Here is a 24,282-nt window from a genome sequence, read left to right on the forward strand (position 1 = left end):
AAGTGGCTGGTTCTTTGGGGACGCCGAAAGGGTCTGATAAAAGCAGCAGGTCTCCTGCCTCCCGAGTCCTTAGGACATAGGAGGCATCATGGGAACAGAGATTACCCAGACCCTGGAGAGGAGCTGGGACCATCATTTCCCAGGATTGGAGCAGGCAGAAAAAAAGATGTGTGGTGCTTGGCCATGGGGCTGCGACATCAGAAAGCTGATGTCAACTCTGTCTGACTGTGTGAGCCAGGCTAAGCAAACAACATGTGTGTCACCATGGTGACTCTCGCTCTCCTTCCCAGCGGACAGGTACATGGCAGAGGTCATGCAGGTTCACCAGCTGCAGCAAGCCCCGATGGGGAACATGGGGTTTAGCGTCCGACTTTGATGCGAATTTACCGATTATCATCTGTCCCACAATGTCCCCAGATGTCCTTCTTGCAACCCAAGCTAATGCCCTGCACTTCACATCCCTTAGTCGACCTCGAAACAGCAGAGCTGTGGGAAGGGTCCTTCGCCTGAGATCCTTCTCTTCTCTCTTGCCTATTAATTGTTCTTCCGGAGAACACAGTTACCCCTGTCCACTCTGACTCCGCGCTTGGCTCACAAGCATGCACGTTAAAGTACGTTTCAGGCCACCCCAACAACGTATTTCACATCGGGTACCGGTGTCATGAAAAGTTACCGACATGATCCAAATAAGGGATTCTGAGACCCCCATCTTGGGAGCTTGGCCCCATTTCCTATATCTATGGGACTGAGGGGTGCTGCATGTTCCTATTTTGTTGTAAAGAGAATGACAGAGAAATAGACACTGATGTGAGTTTCGTCTTCAATTGCAGCTCGGAAAATCTCTGGTCAGCCTGGTCGGCCCCCACCCTTAACTCTGGCCTCACCACAGCCTCCACCCCCGGAAACCATGGAGCGGCCGGTGGGCACCGGGGCGATGGTGGCACGTGCCAGTGACCTGCCCTATCTGATTGTGGGCGTTGTTCTGGGCTCTATCGTCCTCATCATCGTCACCTTCATCCCCTTCTGCCTATGGAGGGCCTGGTCTAAACAGAGTGAGTCCCACACCTCAGCACGGACGGACGGGAAGGAGCTAGGGGAGGGAGAAGGGTCTCTCAGCCCAACATGCAGGCAGGTGCCCAGGCAGGGCCAGACGGCCCAGCTCCATCTCTCCCTGACAGCTCAAGCTACCAGGTGACCCCAGAGGTCCCACAGAAACAGTGACCATCTGAGGCAGGCCTCTTCTCTCCTGCAGTCCATCCAGCACGCCTCTGGTCTTGGTGTGTTACCTGCCCCATGTTTTTCTAATGTGTGAAGCTGTTTCTTGAATGTTCGTATTCAAGCTGCCCCCGCCTCTTCCCATGTTCAGCTCTTCTGTCCAGCAGGGGCTGCCGGGAGCCTTCCTTTCCTGTGGGCTAACCTGCCTTGCCCACTAATTTCTGCTTCAAATAGCATCAGCCTCAGCTGGCTCCCCCACTAATCAAGGACCCTTTCCACTCACCCTCACTCCCTTAGCGATTGCTCCATTGTCTATCTTTCTCACTTAAAAGAAGAGATGGGTGATGGGAAGTCTTAGGAAAAGCATTCTCAGGCTCTAGGATACTCGCCGCCTATATCCTCTGACACTAGGGAGCGCGGGGGCTTTTGCCAGCTGGAGGAGGCTAAGCACACCTCTGCCTCCTGCTCTTTCCAGAACACACCACAGATCTGGGCTTTCCTCGAAGTGCCCTCTTGTCTTCCTCCTGCCAGTACACGATGGTGCCGTTGGGAGGACTTCCAGGCCACCAAGCCAACGGGCAGCCCTACCTCGGTGCCATCAACGGGCGGGCCTGTGCCAGCCGCCTGCACGGAAGCAGAGGATGCCCCGTGGCTGCTGCGGTGGGCTGCCCAGGCAGGAAACCTCAGCAGCACTGCCCGGGGGAGCTTGCACAGGTAACGGGCTCGTGGGTGTGGGCCCCGGGGGGAACAGAGGGAGGGGCGTTCTCCCTGTTCATCCAGGGCTGCTGAGCTGGCCTCCCTACAGTCGACCACAGCTCACGCTGCTCAGTGGTGAGCACTGGGGAGTTCCTTGACCTTTCTTCTTTTCTTCAAGCAGCAGGGAGATGCCAACAGCCTACTGAGGCAGACCGTTGTCGCCAATGGATATGACCCCCAGAGCCAGCAGGTTGCCAGGTAACCAGGCCCCTCCCACCCCTGCGTTCAGTCCCAAGCCCCAGAGCCTCCCATTCTCTTTAGTCCCTCACGTCCAAAGTCTGTCATCCAGAGCCGAGCAGTGCTTCATGCAAGGGTCCCCAAGTTTTCCATCTGTGCTCCATGCAGCTGTTACCCCATGGGCGAGTGCTGTGTGCACAGTTACAATGACCTTCCTGCTGAGTTACCCCTTGGGAGAGTGCTGTGTGCACAGTTACAATGACCTTCCTGCTCAGTTACCCCATGGGCCAGGTGCTGTGTGCACAGTTCTGGTGTCCTTCCTGCTCAGTTACCCCATGGTGAGGTGCTGTGTGCATAGTTATGATGCCCTTCCTGCTCAGTTACCCCATGGTGAGGTGCTGTGTACAGAGTTACTCTCTTCCTCAGTTATTCCATGGGTGAGGTGCTGTGTGCACAATTATGATTGATTCCCTTCCTGCTCAGTTACCCCATGGGCAAGGTGCTATGTGCACAGTTATTCTCTTCCTGCTCAGTTACCCCATGGTGAGGTGCTGTGTGCACAGTTACTCTTTTCCTGCTCAGTTACCCCATGGTGAGGTGCTGTGTGCACAGTTACTCTCTTCCTGCTCAGTTACCCCATGGTGAGGTGCTGTGTGCACAGTTACTCTCTTCCTGCTCAGTTACCCCATGGTGAGGTGCTGTGTGCACAGTTACTCTCTTCCTGCTTGGGAGCTTCGTGTTTCTCGGCATCTGTTGCTCACCGGCTCACCAAAACCCTTGAGGTGTAACCGATTTCACCTGCAGGCCCCTGAACCATGTTCGCCACCGGCGGCAATAAAACTAAACTGTCACTGGCTGAATGAAGCGTGGCACCTCCTGATGTTCACAGGGGAACGGTGTGTGCTCTCAGCCCTGACCTGCTCTGGTACCTTCAGATATCAGGACATGAGCCAGAGCATGAGATCCACCAGGCCCGTTCCGCCCTGCCTTACCCATTCCGTTCGGTCTTGTACGATGCAGAGGTCCCAAGTCGAGCTCGGAGGAAGGCTCTTTCTTATACACGCTGCCCGATGACTCAGCTCACCAGCTGCTCCGACCTCAAGATTGCTGTCACCGCCAGAAGCAACCCGTCACCACATGCCAGACGGCAATGAGAAGGGCACCTGAGGGTCCCGGGCTGGAAGCTTCGTGGGATCCTCCATATCACTCAGGTCAGCCAGGGGCAACAGGGGGACACTGTCCGATGGGGTCTCCCATGACCCAGTCACGGCTTCAAGGACTTCAAGCATTTGGGAGTCAGGGTGGATGGCCACTGCCCTTTGCTACTGAAGGCCCCCACAGGGGGTCGGGGAAGGAGGCAGGGGGTGGGCATGGGGCCTCACCAGGTCAGTCTGACTCTACTGTAACTGAGGTCCTCAAAGGCCGAGAAGAAAGGCATTCTGTGTTCCAAAGGCAGAAGCCTGTTTGGTCTCTCCATTTCAGAATCAGGGCCATTCGAAGACTCAGCCTCATCACATGGAGGCTTCTTTAATCCCCTGCTCTGTTGGGTCATGTCTTAATTAGGGAGTGATTCTCGTCACTCATCAGGGAACCATGTTCGCACACACGTCATCCTTCCAGCTGTGGGCTTCCACAGAACGTGTTCCTCCAGGGGCCCTCCCCGCCCATGGCTCCCTCTGTACCCTACTTCAAGCCGGTCTGCTAGGACTTGGTTGGGGACACTTGGTACTTCAGAGAATTAGCTGGTGTCTCTTAGCTTCCAGGACGTGCCTGCCCCATTTCATGCCGATTCTGGACCGTCTCTAGGACATTAAATTCTAAAGGACCTTCAGCTCCCAGAGGCGGACCAAATCATCACAAAAATAAGATAAGGGCTGGCCAAGGGAAATGGATTGTAAACCACAGCCTGATTCTGGAAAGAGCTGGGGCTCCCTTTGTGTCTCGTATGGATAGCCATGGCCACAAGTTGAGTGTTGTGGAGTCTACGGTCTCTGGTTCCTCTCCTTCGTGGGCCACTGTGTCCAGTGTGACCAGTGTGACCAGTGCAACCCGTGTAGCCAGCCACACAGAGAGATTAGCTCAATATTGTTCTGTCAGTCTGGATTTTAATGTCGCCTACATTTTCTTCCTCCCCACAGGGCCACGGTGCTGTTTGGGCCTTGTACCAGTTGAAGAAGTAGACAGTTTTGACTCCTGCCAAGTGGGTGGAGGAGACTGGAGTCCCCAGCACCCTTCGGGGGCCTACACGGGAAAGGAACTTGGGGTGCGGCTCTCTCCCAGCCCATCAGTTCACGTGTCCTTTGAAACACCACCTCCCACAATTTAGGCCGAAGCCAATATCCCAGAAAGACTATATATGGGTTTGTTTTTTTTTTTTAAAGAGACAGAGAAAATTGGTATTTATTTTTCTATTATAGCCATATTTATCTATTTATGCACTTGTAAATAAATGTATATGTGTTTCTATAATTCTGGAGAGATAGGGAATCCTCCCCTTTATGGCACAAGGGGGAAAACAAGTAGCAAGATAGGCAGATTCCAGTAGGAATAGCAGCACAGTCTGGCAGGCTTCAGATGGCCCGCAGAACCTTCCGAATGCCCTCAGGCAAGTTGGCAGAAGGACCCCAAGCACACTGTTCACGAAGGGCATGCACGAGGAAAACAGAAAAGGCCATGCTGCTGCAGACTGGAGCCACCCGGAAGCCACTCAGACTTGGTGGCACAGGACACGTCTCCAAGATGCCACGAGAAAAGACCCAGATGTGTACAGCACTCTCAGCATTAACGACCATCCAGAGTCAATAATCTGTGGCAACATATCTCTGTAAAAACAAACACTGTAACTTCTAAATAAATGTTTAGTCTTCTCTGTAACCTTCAACTTAGTCATGTATGAGTCAGCGTTTTCTTTAGACGTTGGGAGTCCTGTCTTGGAGTAAGTAGCTGGAGAAAATTACTGCTGGTGACGATTTCTAATCCATCAAGTGATAAAATCTGGAAACAGTAGCAGATGTTTTTCATATTTTTGTCTTTTTAAACAATGAACCTTATGTTTGGACTCATGTAAAAATGACATTTGTAACTGTTTACTCCAAGAGGGAATATACAGACAAAGTGAAGCAGGTTTACTGCTCTTTGGCTGGACTGGAGGTGAGTGTCTGTCTATTGTAGGAATGAAGCTAATCCTTCTTATGTAGGGGTGTGTGAATGTGTGTGTGTGTGTGTGTGTGTGTGTGTGTGTGTGTGTGTGTGTGTGTGTGTAAAAGACCAAATATTGCCTCCAAAACACCATTTAGTTTAGTGCTATGTTCCACATGAACATATGGACCCCAATAGATTCCCTCCCCTTCTTTCTAGAGTTACCATGCTGGAGGAGTTGACTCATTTCAAACCAACATATTTTTAATGTTGTTTCACCAAAAGACCATCCAAAGATAAGTAGTAGGGGTGTGTGTGTGTGTGTGTGTGTGTGTGTGTGTGTGTGTGTGTGTGTGTGTGTGTGTAACTGGACATAATTGAAAACTGAAAATTTCAATGCAAGTCTTCACACATTTCAAGTGTTCATTGTGTGGGGAGGGATTGTTCGTCTCAGGAAAATGAAGAGTTGAAATGCTGCCTGGCACTTTTAATCGTATTAAGAGTTGTATCAAACTCAGCTTCTACTCAAAGAATTTGATAACAGGATCCTAAGAAGCCCGGGGAAACTCCTTCAGTCTGATTGTTTGGGATGAGTCCACCATCTGCTGGCCAGAAGAAGTACTGCACCTGCCCTTCTGTAGACTCACATCCATTTTCCATAACAGCTCGAATCTGAAAAGAACCTTCCTTAAAATGCAGCATGGTTTTCAGCAAGGCAGTACTTTCAAAGTATTTATTGAGATGACTGTAAAGAACACAGAAATGATAGGAATGCAGTGGTGTAACCCAGGAAGAGAAGAAGTAAGAAACATGACTTAAGACACTGGCAGAGAAGCCTTCCAGGTCCCTGCAGGAGAGTAGTGGGCAGAACTAATAATGTTCAGAGTCTTTGCTAATCCAGCTCTAATCTGAGCTGTACTTCACCCACCAGACTGTTGGAAGCCTATTTTTTTTTTAAACTTTATTTTGCTTTTTACTTATTCATGATCTAAACTAATTGTCAAAGTGGGCTTTGGTGAACTCCACTAAAAGCAACATAAGACAACCTGCTTCCAGTATGCATCCCTTCAGACTCTGAAGGAGTTCCCCAGCCTTTCTAGGATCCTGTTTATCAAATTTCCAGAGCCTAACCAGAGACACCCAGATGATCTGAGACCAGATTCTTGAACCCCACAAACCCTCTCTGGGTGAGATAATACATTTTTTTTTTTTTTGGTTTTTCGAGACAGGGTTTCTCTGTGTAGCTTTGCGCCTTTCCTGGAGCTCACTTGGTAGCCCAGGCTGGCCTCGAACTCACAGAGATCCGCCTGGCTCTGCCTCCCGAGTGCTGGGATTAAAGGCGTGCGCCACCAACGCCCGGCGAGATAATACATTTTTAAAGCTAAGGTTTGAGGCAATTTTTTTTATACATTAAAAAGCAATGAATGCTGTGGTTAGCATTTGTTTGCTTTAATTAAAAAAGACACACACAGCTGGGTGTGGAGATCAGGTTGCTTCATGTTCCTCCATATTGTGTGAAGCAATGGCTTCTGGGTGGCCTTCCCCCGAGTTGCCCCCTTTTACATCAGTAGAAATCCAGAGGAAGAATGACATCATGTCTAGTTCATACACGTGGACACTATCGTGTCCAACATGAACCCCGGGGAAGGGACTGGTAAGTTAACTTATCCTTTCAAGTAAAATGGTATTGCCTACCAGCTTACCAAAGACAGGGAACATAGGTAGACCCATGGATGTGTTTAAATTATATCAGAAAAACTGGGCCAGAGAGAGCTTACTGGATAGACCTCAACCCTCACCTGGGCACCATATAAAGAAGGATACCTGACACTGTGATGTCAGCAGGCTTTGAGCAGTCATCGGGACCCCAGAAAGTGTGCCACGGGTTACTGAGATACAAAGCATTCTAGAGGCTTCGTTGTAGGGGCAGTCCATTCTAGATGACTGACATTGGTCCATCTGGACCCAGTCCTGAGTCCTGCATCAAAGGTCCAGCATTTCTGCTGTGAGGTCAGTGGTTCTCAACCTTCCTAACGCTGTGGCCCTTTAATGCAGTTCCTCATATGGTGGTGACCCCACCCATAAAATTATTTTCATTGCTACTTCATAACTATAATTTTGCTACTATTACAAACTGTAATGTACATATTTTGGGAGATAGAGCTTTGCCAGAGGGGTCACAACCCACAGGTTGAGAATCACTTTACTAGGGTCAAAACCCAGAGTTACTGTCAGATAGTTCACTGGGTTGGATCATGTGACTTGGTTCATCTGGGCTTGGCTTCCAACTGGCCTCTACATCTGACCACTTGCAATGACTCTCTACATCCATGTCAGCTCCCTTGCTGCCTGTAGTAAGGCCCCTCTGAGCTCCTCGGCCTCTAACTTCTTTGGAGCTATCTGTGGGCATTGCTGTATGAAATGTAACCTGTGATCTGAGAGCTAACATTAGTAAGTAAGAGTATCGTCAAAGTCTGCAAATGTCAACAGGCAGCTAGGGAGGAAAATCGAGACGACTTGGTAAATTGCAGCCCATAGAACTGTGCAGCTTGTGAATCTATTATGACTCAATACATTCTGACACTGTGGAAAGGCGCAGGTGTGTCTGTCTACATTGCTGGCCATTGTGCTCACAGATGTGCAGTATAAAAACTGGGAAAGGTTCTGTCGTACAGCCTCTACCAGCAGAGGTTTATCCTATGGGGGCAAACAATACACTGAGGAATCCAAAGTGTCACTACTAAAAGGACATCAAGTGTCAGGGAGACCATTCTGCAAGGGGTACAGCCATGAATTTCAATCAGCCTTTCGTGAGGCAAAAAGTACACTCTTGAGTTTAAAATGTCACACATAGTCAAAACTGGCTGCTAGAATTAGTCCCTCAAGGAGATGAAAATCTAATTCATCCCTTCCTCACCTAGATCCAAGCCAGTAATGGCTCAAGTGAACCCCAGCAGAAGGCACAGGGCACAGGAAAGCTAGAGGGGGGTTATGGAGAATTCCACTGGAGTTGCAAAGAGCCTAGAGAAAAGCGTCCCTTACTTATTTTGGAAAATGTGAGCCTCAGAATTGAGGAGTCTGCAGAAATAGTGGGTGATTCAGGAAGCTGCCTCTGCCAACCCAAAGCGAGCTTTTTTACTGTGTCTGTCTCCATTTCCTCAATCCCGAGCCCTCAAATAGCTGCTTTATGAAGTCAACAATAACAATGTTCACATTTGCATTTCTTATTCTAAGTTATTATTGGCAAGATGGTTAGCCTTTTTTCTTTTATGTCCTTGCACAGACTATTTAACACAAACAGTTTATTTTCTAAAGATCCAAGGACTAAGAAAAGGAAGTTTTCTCACTGATTGCTGAATAATAGTTTTTCTTGCCAATGGCTAAATATTCAGAATACCAGAAAAACAGATGATTCTGAGAACACAATATATAACAGCTGCTTTCTTAAATTATGAGATTTAACCTTCTTCATTACTCAACTTGGGCTGGAGACATCTATCCTGTCTTCACACAGTCATAATTACATGTCAAATGTCACAGTTATTTCTAACATGGAAAATAGTGTTAATTCACATAGCAGGGTGCTTTTTTATGCTCTCCCTATGGTTCACTTTAAATGAGAGGATTGTCGTGGGTGATAGGAAGTAGACCTGGTGAGTTCTGTCACAGCTCTTGAGTGGGAAATGAGAAGACAGCAAGTTTAAGCATCCATGGACTTCATTTCGTTCTCCTGTGTGGATGTGATGGGCGGGAGGATGAGCCCCCCCTTCTTCCGAAGAAGGGCAATCTCCTCCTTTAAAGCCAAGATCTTTTCTGACTGGCTTTGGACCAGCTCGGTGACCCTCTGTCTTGCCAGTGTATCTGCTTTCCGAGGGCCCTGGAAGGCATTTCCCTGTTTGGGGAAAAAAAAAAAAACCTTTCTTACAGTCCATTTAAACAGTGATTGCCTCTTCAGGAGACTTTAACTTCTCTACTAAAATCTCACTCTTAAAATGTGTGCCTTCGGACAACTTCTAAAATTCAAGCCTACTTCAGAAGTACTTTAAACTATCTTATCTGTCCTTTACAACTTGGAGAGCTCATCAGTGGAACTAAGGCAAGACACAAAGAAAGATTAAAGGGACCCGAGATGGGAGAGAAGTCCTTCACGCTGGAGTCTAGTTGACTCTCACCAGCTGAAAGTCAAGAATTGTAGTACAGTTAAAATCTGTTGTGAAAGTTGCCTGCGGAGAGGCAACATTCTTTTTATAGACATTGCAAATTAAAATTAAAATAGCAATGAACTATGCATAAAGTGGAAGCACACGTGACCTTAGGGCATGGCCTTTCTTCTTCCCTGGCTGAAAATGTGCGATTTTCTGTAATCTTACAAATAAGACTATATAAACTTTGCTTACAATAAAAACTTATCAGCTCCCCTGTGCAACCCTCGTGGCCTATGGTTTTCTCTGTCTGTAATCTCATCTTACATTCTGAACGAGGTCCCAGCTGATGTTGTTGTGGTTCCTCAGGGGATCATAATCTGAAAACACCTGGTTTAAATTATCTCCAGGATGCTTAAAGAAAATATTTTTGCAGATGCTATTGAAGATGCTGGGCCACTAGAGGACAAGGCTCTGTAGTAAACACATCCTCAGGCTCAATATGGATTCCATAACGACAAGTGGAAACACTCAAAACAAATAGCAAGCCTTTCATGAGGTAACGCATACGGTTACACAGTTCAAGATGCCTACTTCCTATCAAGGCAAATGAGCATATTGAAAATGGACCCTGACACCAGCCAATTTCAGGGAGCCCATTGGTATGATTAGTTATGCTTAAATAACCTTCCCTCTCCAAGATCAAGGTAAAACCTATAGATGAGTACTCATATAAGTTCATGGCACGCAAGAGGCATTTGACAAAGCTGGTCCCCCCAGGAAACCACTCTCCCGTGGCTAATACTGAGTCAGTATCCAGGAATAGATGGCCCGGAAGGTACCACACCTGCTGGTTCTGGAGTGTGTTCAACCTGGAGTCAAGTTTCTTCTTCTCGATGCACAGATCATTCATCTGGTGAAGCTTCTTGGTGTGTTCTTTCGTCTTCATCATCAGCTCCCAGCGCACCTGGGCGATCTTTTCCTGCCAGGGAAGGAAGGTGGGACACGGGCTAAGTGACTAGGAGAGGAAAGAAAGAAAAACGAGTGTCCAGTTCTACCAAAGCCGTCACTGGGACATAGCTCTACAGTACAGTGTTGGCCAAGCAGGTATCAGGCCCTGGGTTCGATACTTAAGACTAGGGAAAAAAAGTGAATTTAAAACCAATCATGCAAAGGGAACACTAGGTGTACATGAAAGCATAATCTGAAGCCAGTGTGAAAATGTAAGCAGAAACACTGCTTTGAGTCTGGTTTGATTAAAGAAAACGGTGAAACCTAAGACAGAGCACCTGTGTGGCCTGGGCAGGCATCTCCATGACGGGTAAGGTGACCTGCTGACGTCCCACGCAACCCAAGTCAGAAGCTCATTTTTTAACAAAAGGGGGACCTGTAGGTCCCTGGCCCCTGTTTTGGGTAACTGTTGCCTTGCTTGCGGACCTTGACCTTGATATCCTCCCTATGCTAATTCCCTGCCAAGTTCCACCCTCCTGAATGCTTAAGGAAAGTTCCTTGTCTGTGTATCCTGAATAATGGGTGTTAACAGCTTAGATGCAAGATTGTAAAACATCAGTAGTGAACTTCTGCCCTCCGGGGTTCTCCCATTGTGCTGTAAGCCTGTATTTAAGACCTCCCTCCTTCAATAAATGACATTCGGCATTTAATATATATATATTTGAATGAATACTGCGAATGTAATCTATGAATACCACAAATGTGATTAATATCATGAGTGTAATTAATGAATATCATGAGTGTAATTTAAAAAATAAAAATTAAAAAGAAAGGAAGAAAGAAAGAAGGAAGGAAGGAAGGAACGAAGGAAGGAAGGAAGGAAGGAAGGAAGGAAGGAAAGAAGGAAAACGGTGAAACCTCGCTGCCATGCCTGATGACCTGAATCATCACTAGGACCCACTTGGTGGAAGGTGAGAACCCACTTCTGCAAGCTGCCTTCCACAGGTGCACTATGATGCCGGTGTATGCATATGCAAATAACTATAGACACGCAATCTATTTAACTGTGCTGAGGGTCGAATCCAGGACCTCCCACAGGCTAAGCAAGTACTGTCGTCGCTGAGCTACAACCCCAATCCCTAAACATGGTTTCTCATTTCCAAATCGGAGCGGCAGGCCAAAGCTATCTGGTAGAGCAACAGGATTCTCAGAGAACAACGTGCTATGTCCAAAACCGTGAGAGCATATCCACTTGAACGCATTACACATTGTATATGCAACTTAGACTCTGAAACCCGGTTCTGCTGCTGTCTCTTCCAGATAGACAAGACTCTCCAGTAAAGAAGTGAGACAGGAGCTGGGCAGTGGTGGGGCACCCCTTTAATCCCAGCACTCAGGAGGCAGAGGCAGGAGGATCTCTGTGAGTTCGAGGCCAGCCTAGTCTACAGAGCCAGTTCGAGGATAGTCAGGGCTATCAAAATAATAACAATAACAATAACAATAATAATAATAATAATAGATACAGGCTCCTAGGTGCTGCCTAGACAGTTCCCAGGACCCACTTAAGCCTCCCCAGGATTTTCTAATTCCCCGAAGTGCAGCCAACGAAGACGGCCCCTGCCCTTCTCACCTCCCACATCCTTAGTTCCTTGGCATTCGATAGTTCCTTTCGAAGCTTTTTGATCTTCAGTTCTTCGAGTGTTGTGTTCACAGAGAGTGTCTGGAGGGCTTCCAGATCGATCACTCGGCCGAACTTGCTGATCATCAGATCTCGGACTGTTTCTTCCATTTCTGAAAGACCATCACTGTCTCAGTCTCCAACCGTTAGCAAATGAACAGAGCAGTTGCAAGAAAATGCCAAGGAACCACTTTTGCGAAACCGGAAAGATTTTTTATGGCCAAGAGATTTTCCCCCGGGGAAATGTTTGCTTGCTGCTTTTCTTACTTAAAATGCTGTTTTGCAGACAGCCTTCTTCATTTTCAAAATGCGGTGTGAAATGGACTCCTTTTCCCTGAGAGGGCTGTGCACTCGCATCTCTGTCCCTCCGTAACTACTGGCTGGCTCCAACTGCATTGTTAAGTGATCTGATTGTTCTAACTGACCTTTACAGAATCTACTATTAAGAATGGAGCAGGCGCCCGGCAGTGATTGCGCATGCTTTTAATCCCAGACCTCGGGAGGCAGAGCTAGGTGGATCTCTGTGAGTTGAGTCCAGCCTGGTCTATGGAGTGAGATCCAGGACAGACACCAAAACTACATAAACCCTGTCTCGGGGTGGGGGTGGGGGGATGGAGCAGGCACTTTGTAGAACGTTCTATCACACTCCAAGCAAACATCACGTCACAGCAAGTCCTTGAAGTCCTGCTCAAGGCTCACCTAGTCTGCTCCGCCCCACCCCTTGGCCACGCCCCACTGTTTCCCACACCTCTTCTCCTTTGCTCCACTCCACATCTAACCTCAGAAAATAATAGTCAAGAGTCTTTTCCAAAGGCTATATAAAATACAGTCGTTTTACAGGGTTCCAAATTAACGTACTAGCTAGGAATACACGTAAATGTGTGTATTGTTTTCTTATTTTTCTTTTAAAGAAATGCAACACTGAGCACACAATTGGTAACAGTGGCTCTTTCTGGGTATGGGAAACAAGAGGATGCATCTCTCACAGGCAGGTACTACAATACTGTTACATTAGGTTGGGAGGTACATTGATTGTATTCATTTTGTTTGGATACTTGACAACTTACATATAAATTCCATATACCAAACATTATTTTAAAAAGATGATTATTTTCAGGCATGGTGACACATGCCTTTAATCCCAGCACTTGGGAGGCAGACACAAGACGATCTCTGTGAGTTCGAGGCCAGCCTGGGCTACGAGTTCAAGGACAGCCAGGGCTGTTACACAGAAAAACCCTGTCTTGGAAGAAAAAAAAAAAGATTATCTTCCTACCTTCCTGTTATGCATGTTACATTACACACCACCTTAATTTTAGGTAGATTACAAACACAAGGTAAGTAACATTAATAATAGAGAAAACTAAAAAAAAAAAAAGTTTAAAAAAAAACCCTGACAAAAAGCATATACATTTATTATGTATAACGTGCCATTCTGAAATGTGATTTGTAGAAGGGTCAGATTGAGGTAATTAAATATATTACTTCATAAGTTCATCCCCCACCCCACCGTGTGTGTGTGTGTGTGTGTGTGTGTGTGTGTGTGTGTGTCTAGAGCACTTAAAATCTATTCTCATTTTATGATTTATTTATTTTTACTTTACGTGCGTTTGTGTTTTGCCTACATACATGTCTGTGAGGGTGTCAGATTCCCTAGAATGGGAGTTACAGACAGTTATGAGCTGCCATGTGGGTGCTGTGAATTGAACCCAGATCCTCTGGAAGAATAGTCAGGTGTTTTTTAAACTCTGAGACATCTCCATAACCCCTAAAACCTATTCTCTTAGCAATTTTAAGGAATACAATCCATTGTTGTTAACTAGTCACCATGTGGCTGATAAAGAACACCTCTGAATCTATTTCTCTTGCTTCCCTGAAATTCTGTAGCATGTAAGCAACATCTCTCCCATGCGCCATCCCATCCAACAGGCCTCTACTAACCATCCAACTCTATTCTATGCTCCTGAGTTTTACTGATGTTTCTTGAGGCAGGGCCTCATTATGTAGCCCAGGATGCCAACAAATCTGTGGTAGTTTTCTAAAAGTTGAGGTGGCAGGTATGTTCCACCACTCCTGACAAGTTCAACATTTTTTTTTATAAACCACTTATTAGTAAAATCATATGGTGTTTTATTTTTCAGTGCCTGGCTTATTTTACTTAGCACGGTGCCCTCTAGATTCATCTATACTGTTATAAATGGCAGTGCCTTTTTTTTAAGGCTACTGATATTTTGTTATGATTAGTAGCATATTTTCTCTGTCCACTCATCTGCTGATAGAACTCTTGGGTTTATTCTGTAGCTTGGCCCTTACAGTGTTACACTGAGCACAGGTATGCAGACAGCTCGTTGACATACTGATTTCGTTTCTCTTAAATATTTATCCCATACAGGAATTGCTGGATCAAAACTTATCCTTTTTTGCTTTTTTATTTTATTTTATTTTATTATTTCAAAATAGGGTCTCACTATGTAGCTTGGGCTGTCCTGGAAGTCACTCTGTAGACCAGGCTGGCCTCAAACTCACAGAGCTCCACCTACCTCTGCCTCCCAAGTGCTGGGATTACTACTCCCAGCCAAAACTTATCTTTAAGAAAGGATTTCTTAAAAAGACACATGCTAAGTGTACATCATAAATAGATAAATTTACCATTTTAAGATTTAAAATGCCTTTTTTCACTTTAATATAAAGTTAAAAAAAAAAGTTGACCCAATGAGAACAAATAGTAGACTAAAATCTTTAGAATTCCCTAAAATCAATTTAAAAAAATGAAAAAGGAGCAAAAGACATAACAGATATTAGAGAAAGGAGCATAAGAATGGCAATTGGCAAATTGCCGGGCGGGTGGCGCACGCTTTTAATCCCAGCACCTTACTTCGGAGGCAGAGGCAGGCAGATCTCTGTGAGTTTGAGGTCAACCTGGTCTACAGTGTAGCCAGGGCTACACAAAGAAACCCTGTCTTGAAAAAACAAACCAAACCAAAAAAAAAAAAAAAAAAGAATGCAAATGAGTGTGTGTGTGTGTGTGTGTGTGTGTCAAAATGTTCAATCTCACAAAAGAAATGCGACTAAAAAACACAGTGAAGTATATTTGGACATCCAAATGTGTCCATGTGTCACATGGAGGCGGTGGGAAAAAAAATTAGAACCTGAAAGAAACAAATAAAGACCAGGCAGCTCTTACACACTGCTTTGTGGGGGACACCGGGGCTCAGTCACTCTGGCAGCAGTTCTGACAATACTTCGGAGAACTGAAAAATACACAAACACTCTTAGAACCCAGAGACCTTTTATACATGCACAAGGAATCATGTTCAAAAGGCTTACCCGGATAATGAAAAGTTAGAAATAACCAATGGTCATCAAACAGGGCATGGAGAAGTCAAAATGTTAATATTCATACGATGGACTACTACACTGTCAGCTAAACAGAATAAATTACCTGAAGCAATATGAATAAAAAAATCATGGTCTTGAAAAGTCCACCATAGGCACTGAGTATCATCACAGAAACATGCCGGGCGGTTTCCCATACTGTGTGAGAATACGATGGCATGTATGCATCTGTACCAGGTGGTCAGTCCTGGAGGAGCAGCACATAGTACTGGAAAGAGGAGGGGCTTTGCTCTATCTGAAGCAAGGTTGTAGGTACAATGGAGACGATCACATTGTTCTACATTTTCTCATTCACAGAGAGAAAGAGAGTGCATGCCAACATCGCTTCCCTTCCCAACAGGAAGTGAGGGGCATGTGGTTTCCTCTCAGGGATGCTGGGTCTGTGGTGACTGGTTTCCAGCTTGGAAACCAGTCAGCTGCTAGTTCCCTTTTGTCCCAGTGTTCCTAGCGGTCCGCGGGCCGAGCTACTCACTATGAATGGTTTTTGCCATCTCTCTCTTCTCCCGGATGAGTACCTTCCGCCTCTCCCTGCATTCTCTGTTGAGTTTCTGCTGCTTGGCGTTTTCCTCCTGGAGCTGTATGATTCGCTCTTGCAGCCGCCCCAGGGAGTGGTTCGAGAAGACCAAGGTTCCAGAAAGGTCGTTAGGAACCTCCCCAAATATCACATACTCTATCTACAAATACAGAACAAAGCAAATGGAAATGAGAACCAAAGCAGACCAAGGCCGGACTGAAGGCAAGGCATAGGAATCCTTTCTTCTCTGCCCTGTTGCTTAAAACCCCTCACACTGGGCCTCCTCTTTCTCACCCCTAGTGGTAGCGATCTGGTAAACAGAAAGTTGCCCTCAGAGAAGCCACATTGGATCTCTCTGGGGACAGCAAAGTTTCCGGAACGGGTCTTGCCTGATACCTACTTCATAACAATGGGGCAAACATTTCAAGGATGACATAACAAACTGTTACCAAGAGCTCAACCAGTCACACAAAATACCAATAAACTGATTTCTTTGAGTATTTCTTGCCCCTTAAGAATAGCCTCTTCTCTTAACATGGCAAGGGTCTACAGCAAGACTTTCTTTTCTCATTGATAAGAATTTCCACAGTTTAACATAAGTTGTAATTCAAGTCAACAGTGGAAATCAATGGAGATTGGAAAAAAGGAGAATATTTCTGTCTTGTCCTGACCTCCCTTATTGGTGACATGAAGAAGGCTTCCTTCCGCTCACTGGTTCACAGCTGACTAAAGATGGATGGAACGGGACGTGTGCACAAGACCCAACATCTCACCCTCCGGCCATTTCATTCTTACATCATTTCTCCAGACCTGAAATGACTGGGCTGGTGAAATAACTGTGGGCCAGGGAAGCATGCGTGTTTTGGTGGTTTTCATTAATTAGCAGTCTGAATGGGTAAGAAGAGTTAGGGATGTCATTCTGCAGGCAGAATCCTCCCACCAAGTGACATGGGACATCACTGCTGAGGCACGAATCTTTCTCTGGGAAAGTTGAGGTGCGGTGCTACTTCTTTGGGGGGGAGGGGGGTTGGGGGGTCACCTGGTGGAGCTTGAGAGGGATGACGACCAGCAGCTCGTTCAGCCTCTGCTGTTTCTCTCGCTGATAAGCCTCCAGGGCCTCCTCGGCTGCATTCAGATTTGTCGCCACAACTTTGACCTGAACAAAGCGGCGTGAGACATATCGACACGCTTCAGTGGCAGGATATATATCCAAGGTGGTAAATGAAGGTACAATGGACACAGGGTATGTGCTTTGGGGGACCATGACCCAGGCAAGACCTGAGTCTACACTGCAGCCCAGAAATGTGTGTTATTTTCTTCCTGCCGGGTTAGGATGCAAATTCCCTATCAAGTCATTCCCGAGTCCAAGAACTGTAAAAGCTTTATAAACAAGGAGTCAAAGAAAGTCTCCCTCTCTTATTTTCCATATGAAAAGCATATCTTTGTCAGAATGGTAGAAGACTTGTTGTTGTTGTTGTTGCTGTTGTAACAATGACCCAAAGAAATTGAATAAGAAGGTGCTTTAAAGCAAGAAGCGACAGCATCCCCAAAGCATATTCGTCATCTCCTAAAAACCCAACAGTGTTCCTGAACATTTTCATTTACAGAAAAAAAAATCCATTAAAAAATCTGTATGAATCAAGTCGAGTGACACTGTTCTAAACAAGAGTAACTAAGAGAGAAAGTCAGAAGACAGAGGAGAGGGTAATAAAGTTCCAGAAGCTTAGCTTTGGGACCAGCACACAAGGTGTTGGCCCCAAAAGACTGAGTCCAAAGAGAAAATACCAGAGTTTCTATTCTTATTTATCTTCATCTCATTTCTAAGAATGCTTCATAACCAATATTCCTTGAGTGTTATTTATAAATCCACATACATTTATTATGGGATATGTTCTATATGTATTGCTTATAGAATTATGTCATCAAAAAAGTTGAGACAAATGAGTGACATAAAGAAAAAGCAGCCAGGCGGTGGTGGTGCACGCCTTTAATCCCAGCACTCGGGAGGCCGAGGCAGGCAGATCTCTGTGAGTTCGAGGGCAGCCTGGTCTACAGAGCAAGATCTAGGACAGGCACCAAAGCTACACAGAGAAACCCTATCTGGAAAAACCAAAAGAAAAAGAAAAAAGAAAAAAGAAAAAGCAACCATCCAAAGAGCAATGGCCCTGCCATACTACAGACATGTGATGCAGAGGGAAATCTGTAGATAACATCTGATGCATTCCTCCTCTGAGAAGGCAAGGTCACGCCTATGACAGAGGAAGATGGGGAGCATGTTAGAAAACAAACAAGAAGGTAGAGCCCATACTTTTTTGGAGCATGTATCATATTCTTTTTTCAGGTTGTCAACAATTTTCTTTTCTTCCACTAAGGCTTCCTCAATGTCTAGCCTCTTCTCTCGAAGTTGGAGGGCCAGTTCAAACAGACTCACATCACAGTCTGAAAAGAGAGTGAAAACAGGAAGGCAGCCCTGTGGGATGGGGAGTGTGGTGGCAATAGGAACTTGTGGCACGTGGAGCTTGGAGATTCAGAATCAATATCAGCTATTCACAGACCCGCACTAGACCCTGCAAGGGAGGAATTATTTTCCTTCTTTTAAAAACAAAGTGTGTGTGTGTGTGTGTGTGTGTGTGTGTGTGTGTGTGTGTGTGTAGAGGTTAAAGAACAGCCTCAGAGTCATTGTCTGCTGTGTAACAGTTTCCTTCAAGATAGAGAGAGAGAGTGTGTGTGTGTGTGTGTGTGTGTGTGTGTGTGTGTAGAGGTTAAAGAACAGTTTCCTCCAAGATAGAAACATCCTGCCCTTCAGGGAAGTTCCTTAAGCAGTGATGAAACAACTCAAAACAGCTTCAGGAAGTCCCTGAAACTGACCAGATTCACTAGGCCCCTCCCCGCCAGAGTAAAGAAGCAGAAAAGACTCTCAGACAAGCCAAGCTGCAAAGAAGACTGAGACCAGACCAGCTGCCTGCAAGAAGCAGAAGCCAACCGGGCTGCCTAGAAGAGGTTTGGACCAACTAAGTCACTTGGAAGGGACACTCTCCAATGTGTTGATCTGCCCGTGGGCTATGCGGTGTGCTCTAAGTTCCCAGCTTTTGTGAGCTGCTGCCCATACTGGGTGACACCCATAGTCCCATAACTCCAATAAAACCCATCGGTTCACCAAACTGGACTGCAGTGGTATCCACACTTTGGCCTGTCCTGGGTTTCCCTTCCGGGGTGAGTAGACGCGTGTTGCATCTCCCCAGGAAAAGTTTTGTCACACAGAAATGCCTCCTACCTTGTTTGGGACAGGTCTCTTGTTTCCCTGTAAATTCACTAGCCTAACTGACCTGCGGGTGTCTGGGGTTCTCATGTTTCTGCTACCCTATCCAGCTTATGTGGGTTCTGGGAATTCAAACTCAGGTCCTGGCACTTCTTTGGCAAGCGTTTTGCCCACCGGGCCATCTCTGAAGCCCCAATTGTCCCTATTTTGTAGATGAAAACCTGCATTCTAAGGGAAGTGATTCGATGTAATCCGCAGGTGATGAAATGGGCAGCAAGTGCATGCTTTTATTTGAGCTGTATTACTCTAACCCCACACTGACACACTGAAGGATGGATGGACATGTGTGGAGGGACTCATGGCAAACTGGCTCTGGCAGGCCTTGCCCTTCTCCCCCATCCCCTCTGCCGTGGTGAGAACCGTTAGATTACCTTCCTAAAGCTGATCACTAAGGCCTAGTCCCTTATTTGGCCACTCGCTCCTCCTGAGGCTGACTATTTGACTCACTTAATTAACATGCCCAATTAAAATTAAAAACCTCATCCTAACACGGGGTTTCCCCTTGTGCCTTTATAAACTGCCGTTTGCTTATGGGCCACGTCTGTCTCCTCTCTATTTACAGACAGTCCTTCGTCCTACTCCAGGACAAATACCCCTGGCCACTTGCCCCTGTCCCTTTTCCCTTGTTCCCTTCCCCTTCTTCCTCATACTCTATTTCTTTCTCTGTCTATTATTCCCTGCTCTTTGTCCTTCTGGGGCAAATAAATCTCTGTTGTGCTGAGAACTTGGTCTTGGGGGTCCTGAGCCAGTATCAGGCCCTTTGGGGGTTCTGAGCTGATCCTGTTCCCTTTCAATGTGAAATTAGAATACTGAAATAGAACTGTGTGTAGGTGGCACGTGCCTGTAATCCTAGCAATAGGGAGGTAGAGTAACAAGGGCTGTAAATTCAAGGCCAGGCTAAGCTACATAATCAGACTCAGTCTCAAAAACCTAACAGTTGGGAATGTAGCTCGGTGGCAGAGTGCTAGCCTAGCACGAATAAGAGCTTAAGGCTGACACCTCAAACCACAAAACAGAATAGCCAAGCAGGATTTAGGAGCCCTAGTTTCAGGCCAGCTCAGCAACTAAACTGGCTGTGTGGTGTTCAATTCCTTTAATCCTACTGCACTGTAACAAAGTGACTTACAAGGTTTTTATTCCATTCATAAATATCGGAATTTTTATATAAGGCTCTTGTCAACTGGGTAGTGGTGGTACATGCCTTCAATCCCAGCACTTCAGAGACAGAGGCAGGAAGTTTTCTGTGAGTTCGAGGCCATCCTGGTCTACAGAGCAAGTTCCAAAACAGCCAAAGTTACAAGTTTTGTCTCCAAAAGCAAGAAAGAAAGAAAGAAAGAAAGAAAGAAAGAAAGAAAGAAAGAAAGAAAGAAAGAAAGAAAGAGAGAAAGAAAGAAAGAAAAAAGACTCTTGTCTTCATAATTAAAACAAGATTTAAGCTTTATTTGAAATGAAACTTCTAAATTTTGAGTAAAACTTTGTTTTAAATGTCTGGAAAATCAAATTACAAACAAAATAATATTGATTTTTCTCCACTGAATTGCTGAGATTGTAAGCATGTTGATCTAACTGCTCTGGGACGTTTCACTAATTAAAACAAAAAAAGAAATTACCAAAAATTTCCAGGAAGCTGGTCTGGACTGTCCTTACAAATTTGAAATAAAAATTTGAATGAGTTTGTAAAAAAGAAAATGTGTGTGTGTGTGTGTGTGTGTGTGTGTGTGTGTGTGTGTGTAAAGTACAATCTGGCATTTACCTATACAATTAATTTGCTAATAATGCATAGTATCTCTGAACCATCAGTCAGTTACCATAAATTAATTTGTTACTAACAAAAACCTGTCCAGAGGATTAGCTAATACTCCTCCCAGAGAGCCCTCCCAAAGGGTTGTAGGCTTTGCTTTGTACATCTGAACCCATTCTTTTCTTAAATTTTATTACGAGAGAGCAGATGACTAGAAAGGGACCACCTTTGTATTGATAGCCTACACCCCACTATGCATCGAGCACAGGACTCTGCCTCACTTACTGGTTGGGCAGATGGAGTCGTCAAAAACATCGTCTTCAGATCCCGATGCGTCCTCATCACTCTCCAGGCTGGACTCTTCTTCGCTGGATTCCTCGCTCTCTTCGTCTTCATCTAAGGAGAGAAGAGGATCTCATCAGCCGGGCAGACCCTGCGGCACCAAATGCAGGGGTTCCCAACAGTCGATTACTAGGGAACAGACCGTGTGAAGAGCTTAACACCATTAAAGACGCGGACCACGAGTTCTATCCTCAACTAGCTGAATCCTAGCGAGAATGCTGGTACACCAGCTTTGGGAACCCTCACCCTTGCCAGCCAACAAAATCCTCAGATTTCCCCTTCTTCTAATAGCTTATCATTCTGGCCTGCCTCCAGTGGAAATTCTGTTAGATTTTAGCAAAGAATTACCCTACTCGTTAGTAATTTTCTATCTACTGGCAGTTCCCTTGATCCTCTGTATAGATTATCATTTATCCTTGCAGCCAGAGTTGAATTCTATATTTTTCCTACCTCAAAACCCCATTTCAGCAGCCACCTGGACAGTCTGTATGGTTGCTCTTCAGCAAGGGTCATGAATAACTTTTCATTATTATGCTGTTTATAGTATCTTTATTAAAAAGTATACATGTCTGAATAGTAAAACATATCAACCCCAAGATAAGTGAGTATAGACGCCTTTAGCATGTCCCATTTTGCTCTTAAAATACCATGGGAACATCTATGAAGGCAGAGTAGAGGATTTGGGGCGTTCATCACTGCTAGCTAATAAACAACTCTCTCAGTGCCACCAACACCAAGGCAGCTGCAAAGATCACATGGTTCTGGCTGGATGTGGTGGCTCATGCTTGCGATCCCAGCATTTGGGAGGCAGAGGCAGGCAGAGTTCAAGTTCAAGGCCAGCCTGGTCTACATAGTTGTGAGTCCCAGAACAGCCAGAGCTACATAGAGAAACTCTGTACCAAAAACAAAACGAAACAAAACAAAAAAAGCCCAAAAGATCACATAGGTAGCCTGCACCTCTCCCATCTTGCAGTACCAAGGAGATCCCCAGATGAGAGTCAGGGCTTTTACTATTGGTTATGGGTACCAAGTCTATCTCCACCATGTTGTCAATAAGAGACTGCATGTGGTGACAGAACTCATTCCCACACACAGCAGTAACAAGGAGGTCCCACTTTTATTTGGTGACAATGAAGACTGAATGGTAGATATTTCTACTTTCGTAATAGGGACAACAGAAGATCCCAGGGACAACCTATTTTATGGAAGGCACAGCAGGGAAGTCTGGGGACCCACCGATCAGAAGACATCACCACAGTAGCAGTGGGGAGGAAAACATGATGGTCGCTAACACCATACCTATGCAGGTCTTCTACGTTGATGGTAACTGCACTTGGTCAGATTGCAAAGGACTGGCAAGAGTCTCCTAGAGAGTGTATTGGTTTCTTTTCTGTTGCTGTGATAAAATGCCCTGGCAAAAATAATTTAAGGGACAAAGGGCTTATTTGGTTCATAATACTAGGTTGCAGCCTATCATGGCAGAGAAGTAAAGGAGTAATAGCTTGAAAGAATTAGTTACTAAACCCATAGTGAAGAGCAGATAGCAATGAATTAATGCATTTATACGTGTGTTCAGCTCACTTTCCCCACTGTTATGGAGTCCCCTTCCTAGGGAATGGTGCCACCCACAATGGGTAGGTCTTTCCATCTCAATTAACATAATCAGGATAAGCCCCCAGAGACATGCCTGTAGACCAGTCTAATCTAGACAATCCTTTACTGAGAACCCCTTCCCAGGTGACTCTAGATTGAATCAAGTTGACAATTAAAACTAACTATTGCCAAGGGGTGATGCAGGCTGCAAGAATATGAAATAGAAATTCAACTGTACATGATAAAGTTATACCCTGAAAGATCAAGGAATCCTTCTAGAGAAGAAGTCAAATATCAAGGAATATTTGATGTTATTAGACTTTTAATATATCAGCAGTTTCCTATTATCAATTTCTTGTGCACATATAACTCCTAGTCCATAACAGCCAACAGTATAAGCCTCTCAGATCTACTGCTGATCTGTACTAGGTAACACCCCTACAGAGACAACATGTGTCTCCTAGGCCTAGGAGACAGGCAGATGTGTAAACACATAGGTTTATTTCTTGTACAAATGGAGCTCAGACCATCCCTTTCTCTCACAGACCTAGTGGCATCCCAGAGCTATTGACTCAGAGCTAATTTTTTTTTCATAACCAGGTGGAATGAAGACAGGACAAAATTCCTGATTCCAGGTTAGAACTCAAGGAGAAAAAGCAAGAAAAATTTTTGTAGATTGTAGGAGGTCTTGAGTCAGGTCAGGAGAGTAGGAAAGGAAGGAACAAGCATGGGTGGAGGACGCAGAAGAGCTTAGTTAGGGCTGTGAGAGGACAGGAAGTGGAGGGACAGAAAAGAGTAATATATTAGAATAGAAATAAAGCTGTGTAGCTAGGATCTAATCTCAGAGGAATAAAGTAAACAGATGAAAGAGCATGGTGTACATAGAGTCTTTCCCCTCAGAAAACCCCACGCTGGCCATAGCATCTTCCCCAGGACTCTGGGAGAAGTCTTCTCAGGGCAGGCCCCTGGGAAAATTTCGATAAAGGGGACACTGCGATTCTAGCCTCTGCCTCTCCTGTGAAGTATCTAGATACCCACCAGTGCCCCATCAGAAGACAAGAATGGTAGATGTTTCACCATGACCAGAGCCACCAGCATCACTGTCTCAGTTACAGAGTTGTGATGGTTAATCACTATTATCAACTTGACTGAATTTGAACTTGCCTAAGACTTATACCTCTGAGAGTGTCTGAGTATGTCTCCAGAGAGGTTTAACTGAGGAAGACCCATCTGAATGTGGGCAGCACCATCCCATGGGCTGGGGTCTCGGGCTGAACAAAAAACAAGAGAAAGGGACCAGCTCTCTCTCTCTCTCTCTCT

At 45.5% G+C, this 24,282-nt stretch overlaps 2 protein-coding genes across 4 annotated transcripts in view; one reads left to right on the forward strand and one right to left on the reverse strand.

The window, feature by feature from the left end:
• Boc (BOC cell adhesion associated, oncogene regulated) overlaps positions 1–5,033 on the forward strand; it is a 73,340-nt gene extending 68,307 nt beyond the window's left edge. For all 3 annotated transcript variants that reach the window (XM_028872080.2, XM_028872082.2, XM_028872081.2), the window contains 5 exons: positions 831–1,052; positions 1,691–1,929; positions 2,093–2,169; positions 3,169–3,359; positions 4,287–5,033. In XM_028872080.2, the coding sequence (XP_028727913.1) occupies positions 831–1,052; positions 1,691–1,929; positions 2,093–2,169; positions 3,169–3,359; positions 4,287–4,474 (917 nt within the window). In that variant the 3' untranslated portion in view covers positions 4,475–5,033. The remainder of the gene's footprint in view (positions 1–830; positions 1,053–1,690; positions 1,930–2,092; positions 2,170–3,168; positions 3,360–4,286) is intronic.
• A 3,461-nt stretch (positions 5,034–8,494) lies between these two features.
• The window catches only part of Cfap44 (cilia and flagella associated protein 44), an 88,596-nt gene continuing 72,808 nt past the window's right edge, over positions 8,495–24,282 (reverse strand). Inside the window, exons 29-35 of the mRNA XM_028872078.2 lie at positions 21,313–21,423; positions 18,276–18,406; positions 17,007–17,123; positions 15,926–16,127; positions 12,010–12,170; positions 10,276–10,410; positions 8,495–9,178 (exon numbers count right to left, since the gene is read on the reverse strand). Coding sequence (XP_028727911.1) covers positions 8,987–9,178; positions 10,276–10,410; positions 12,010–12,170; positions 15,926–16,127; positions 17,007–17,123; positions 18,276–18,406; positions 21,313–21,423 — 1,049 coding nt within the window. The 3' untranslated portion in view covers positions 8,495–8,986. The remainder of the gene's footprint in view (positions 9,179–10,275; positions 10,411–12,009; positions 12,171–15,925; positions 16,128–17,006; positions 17,124–18,275; positions 18,407–21,312; positions 21,424–24,282) is intronic.

The sequence above is a fragment of the Peromyscus leucopus genome, chromosome 12 (genome assembly GCF_004664715.2).
Source record: "Peromyscus leucopus breed LL Stock chromosome 12, UCI_PerLeu_2.1, whole genome shotgun sequence".
NCBI lineage: Eukaryota > Metazoa > Chordata > Mammalia > Rodentia > Cricetidae > Peromyscus > Peromyscus leucopus.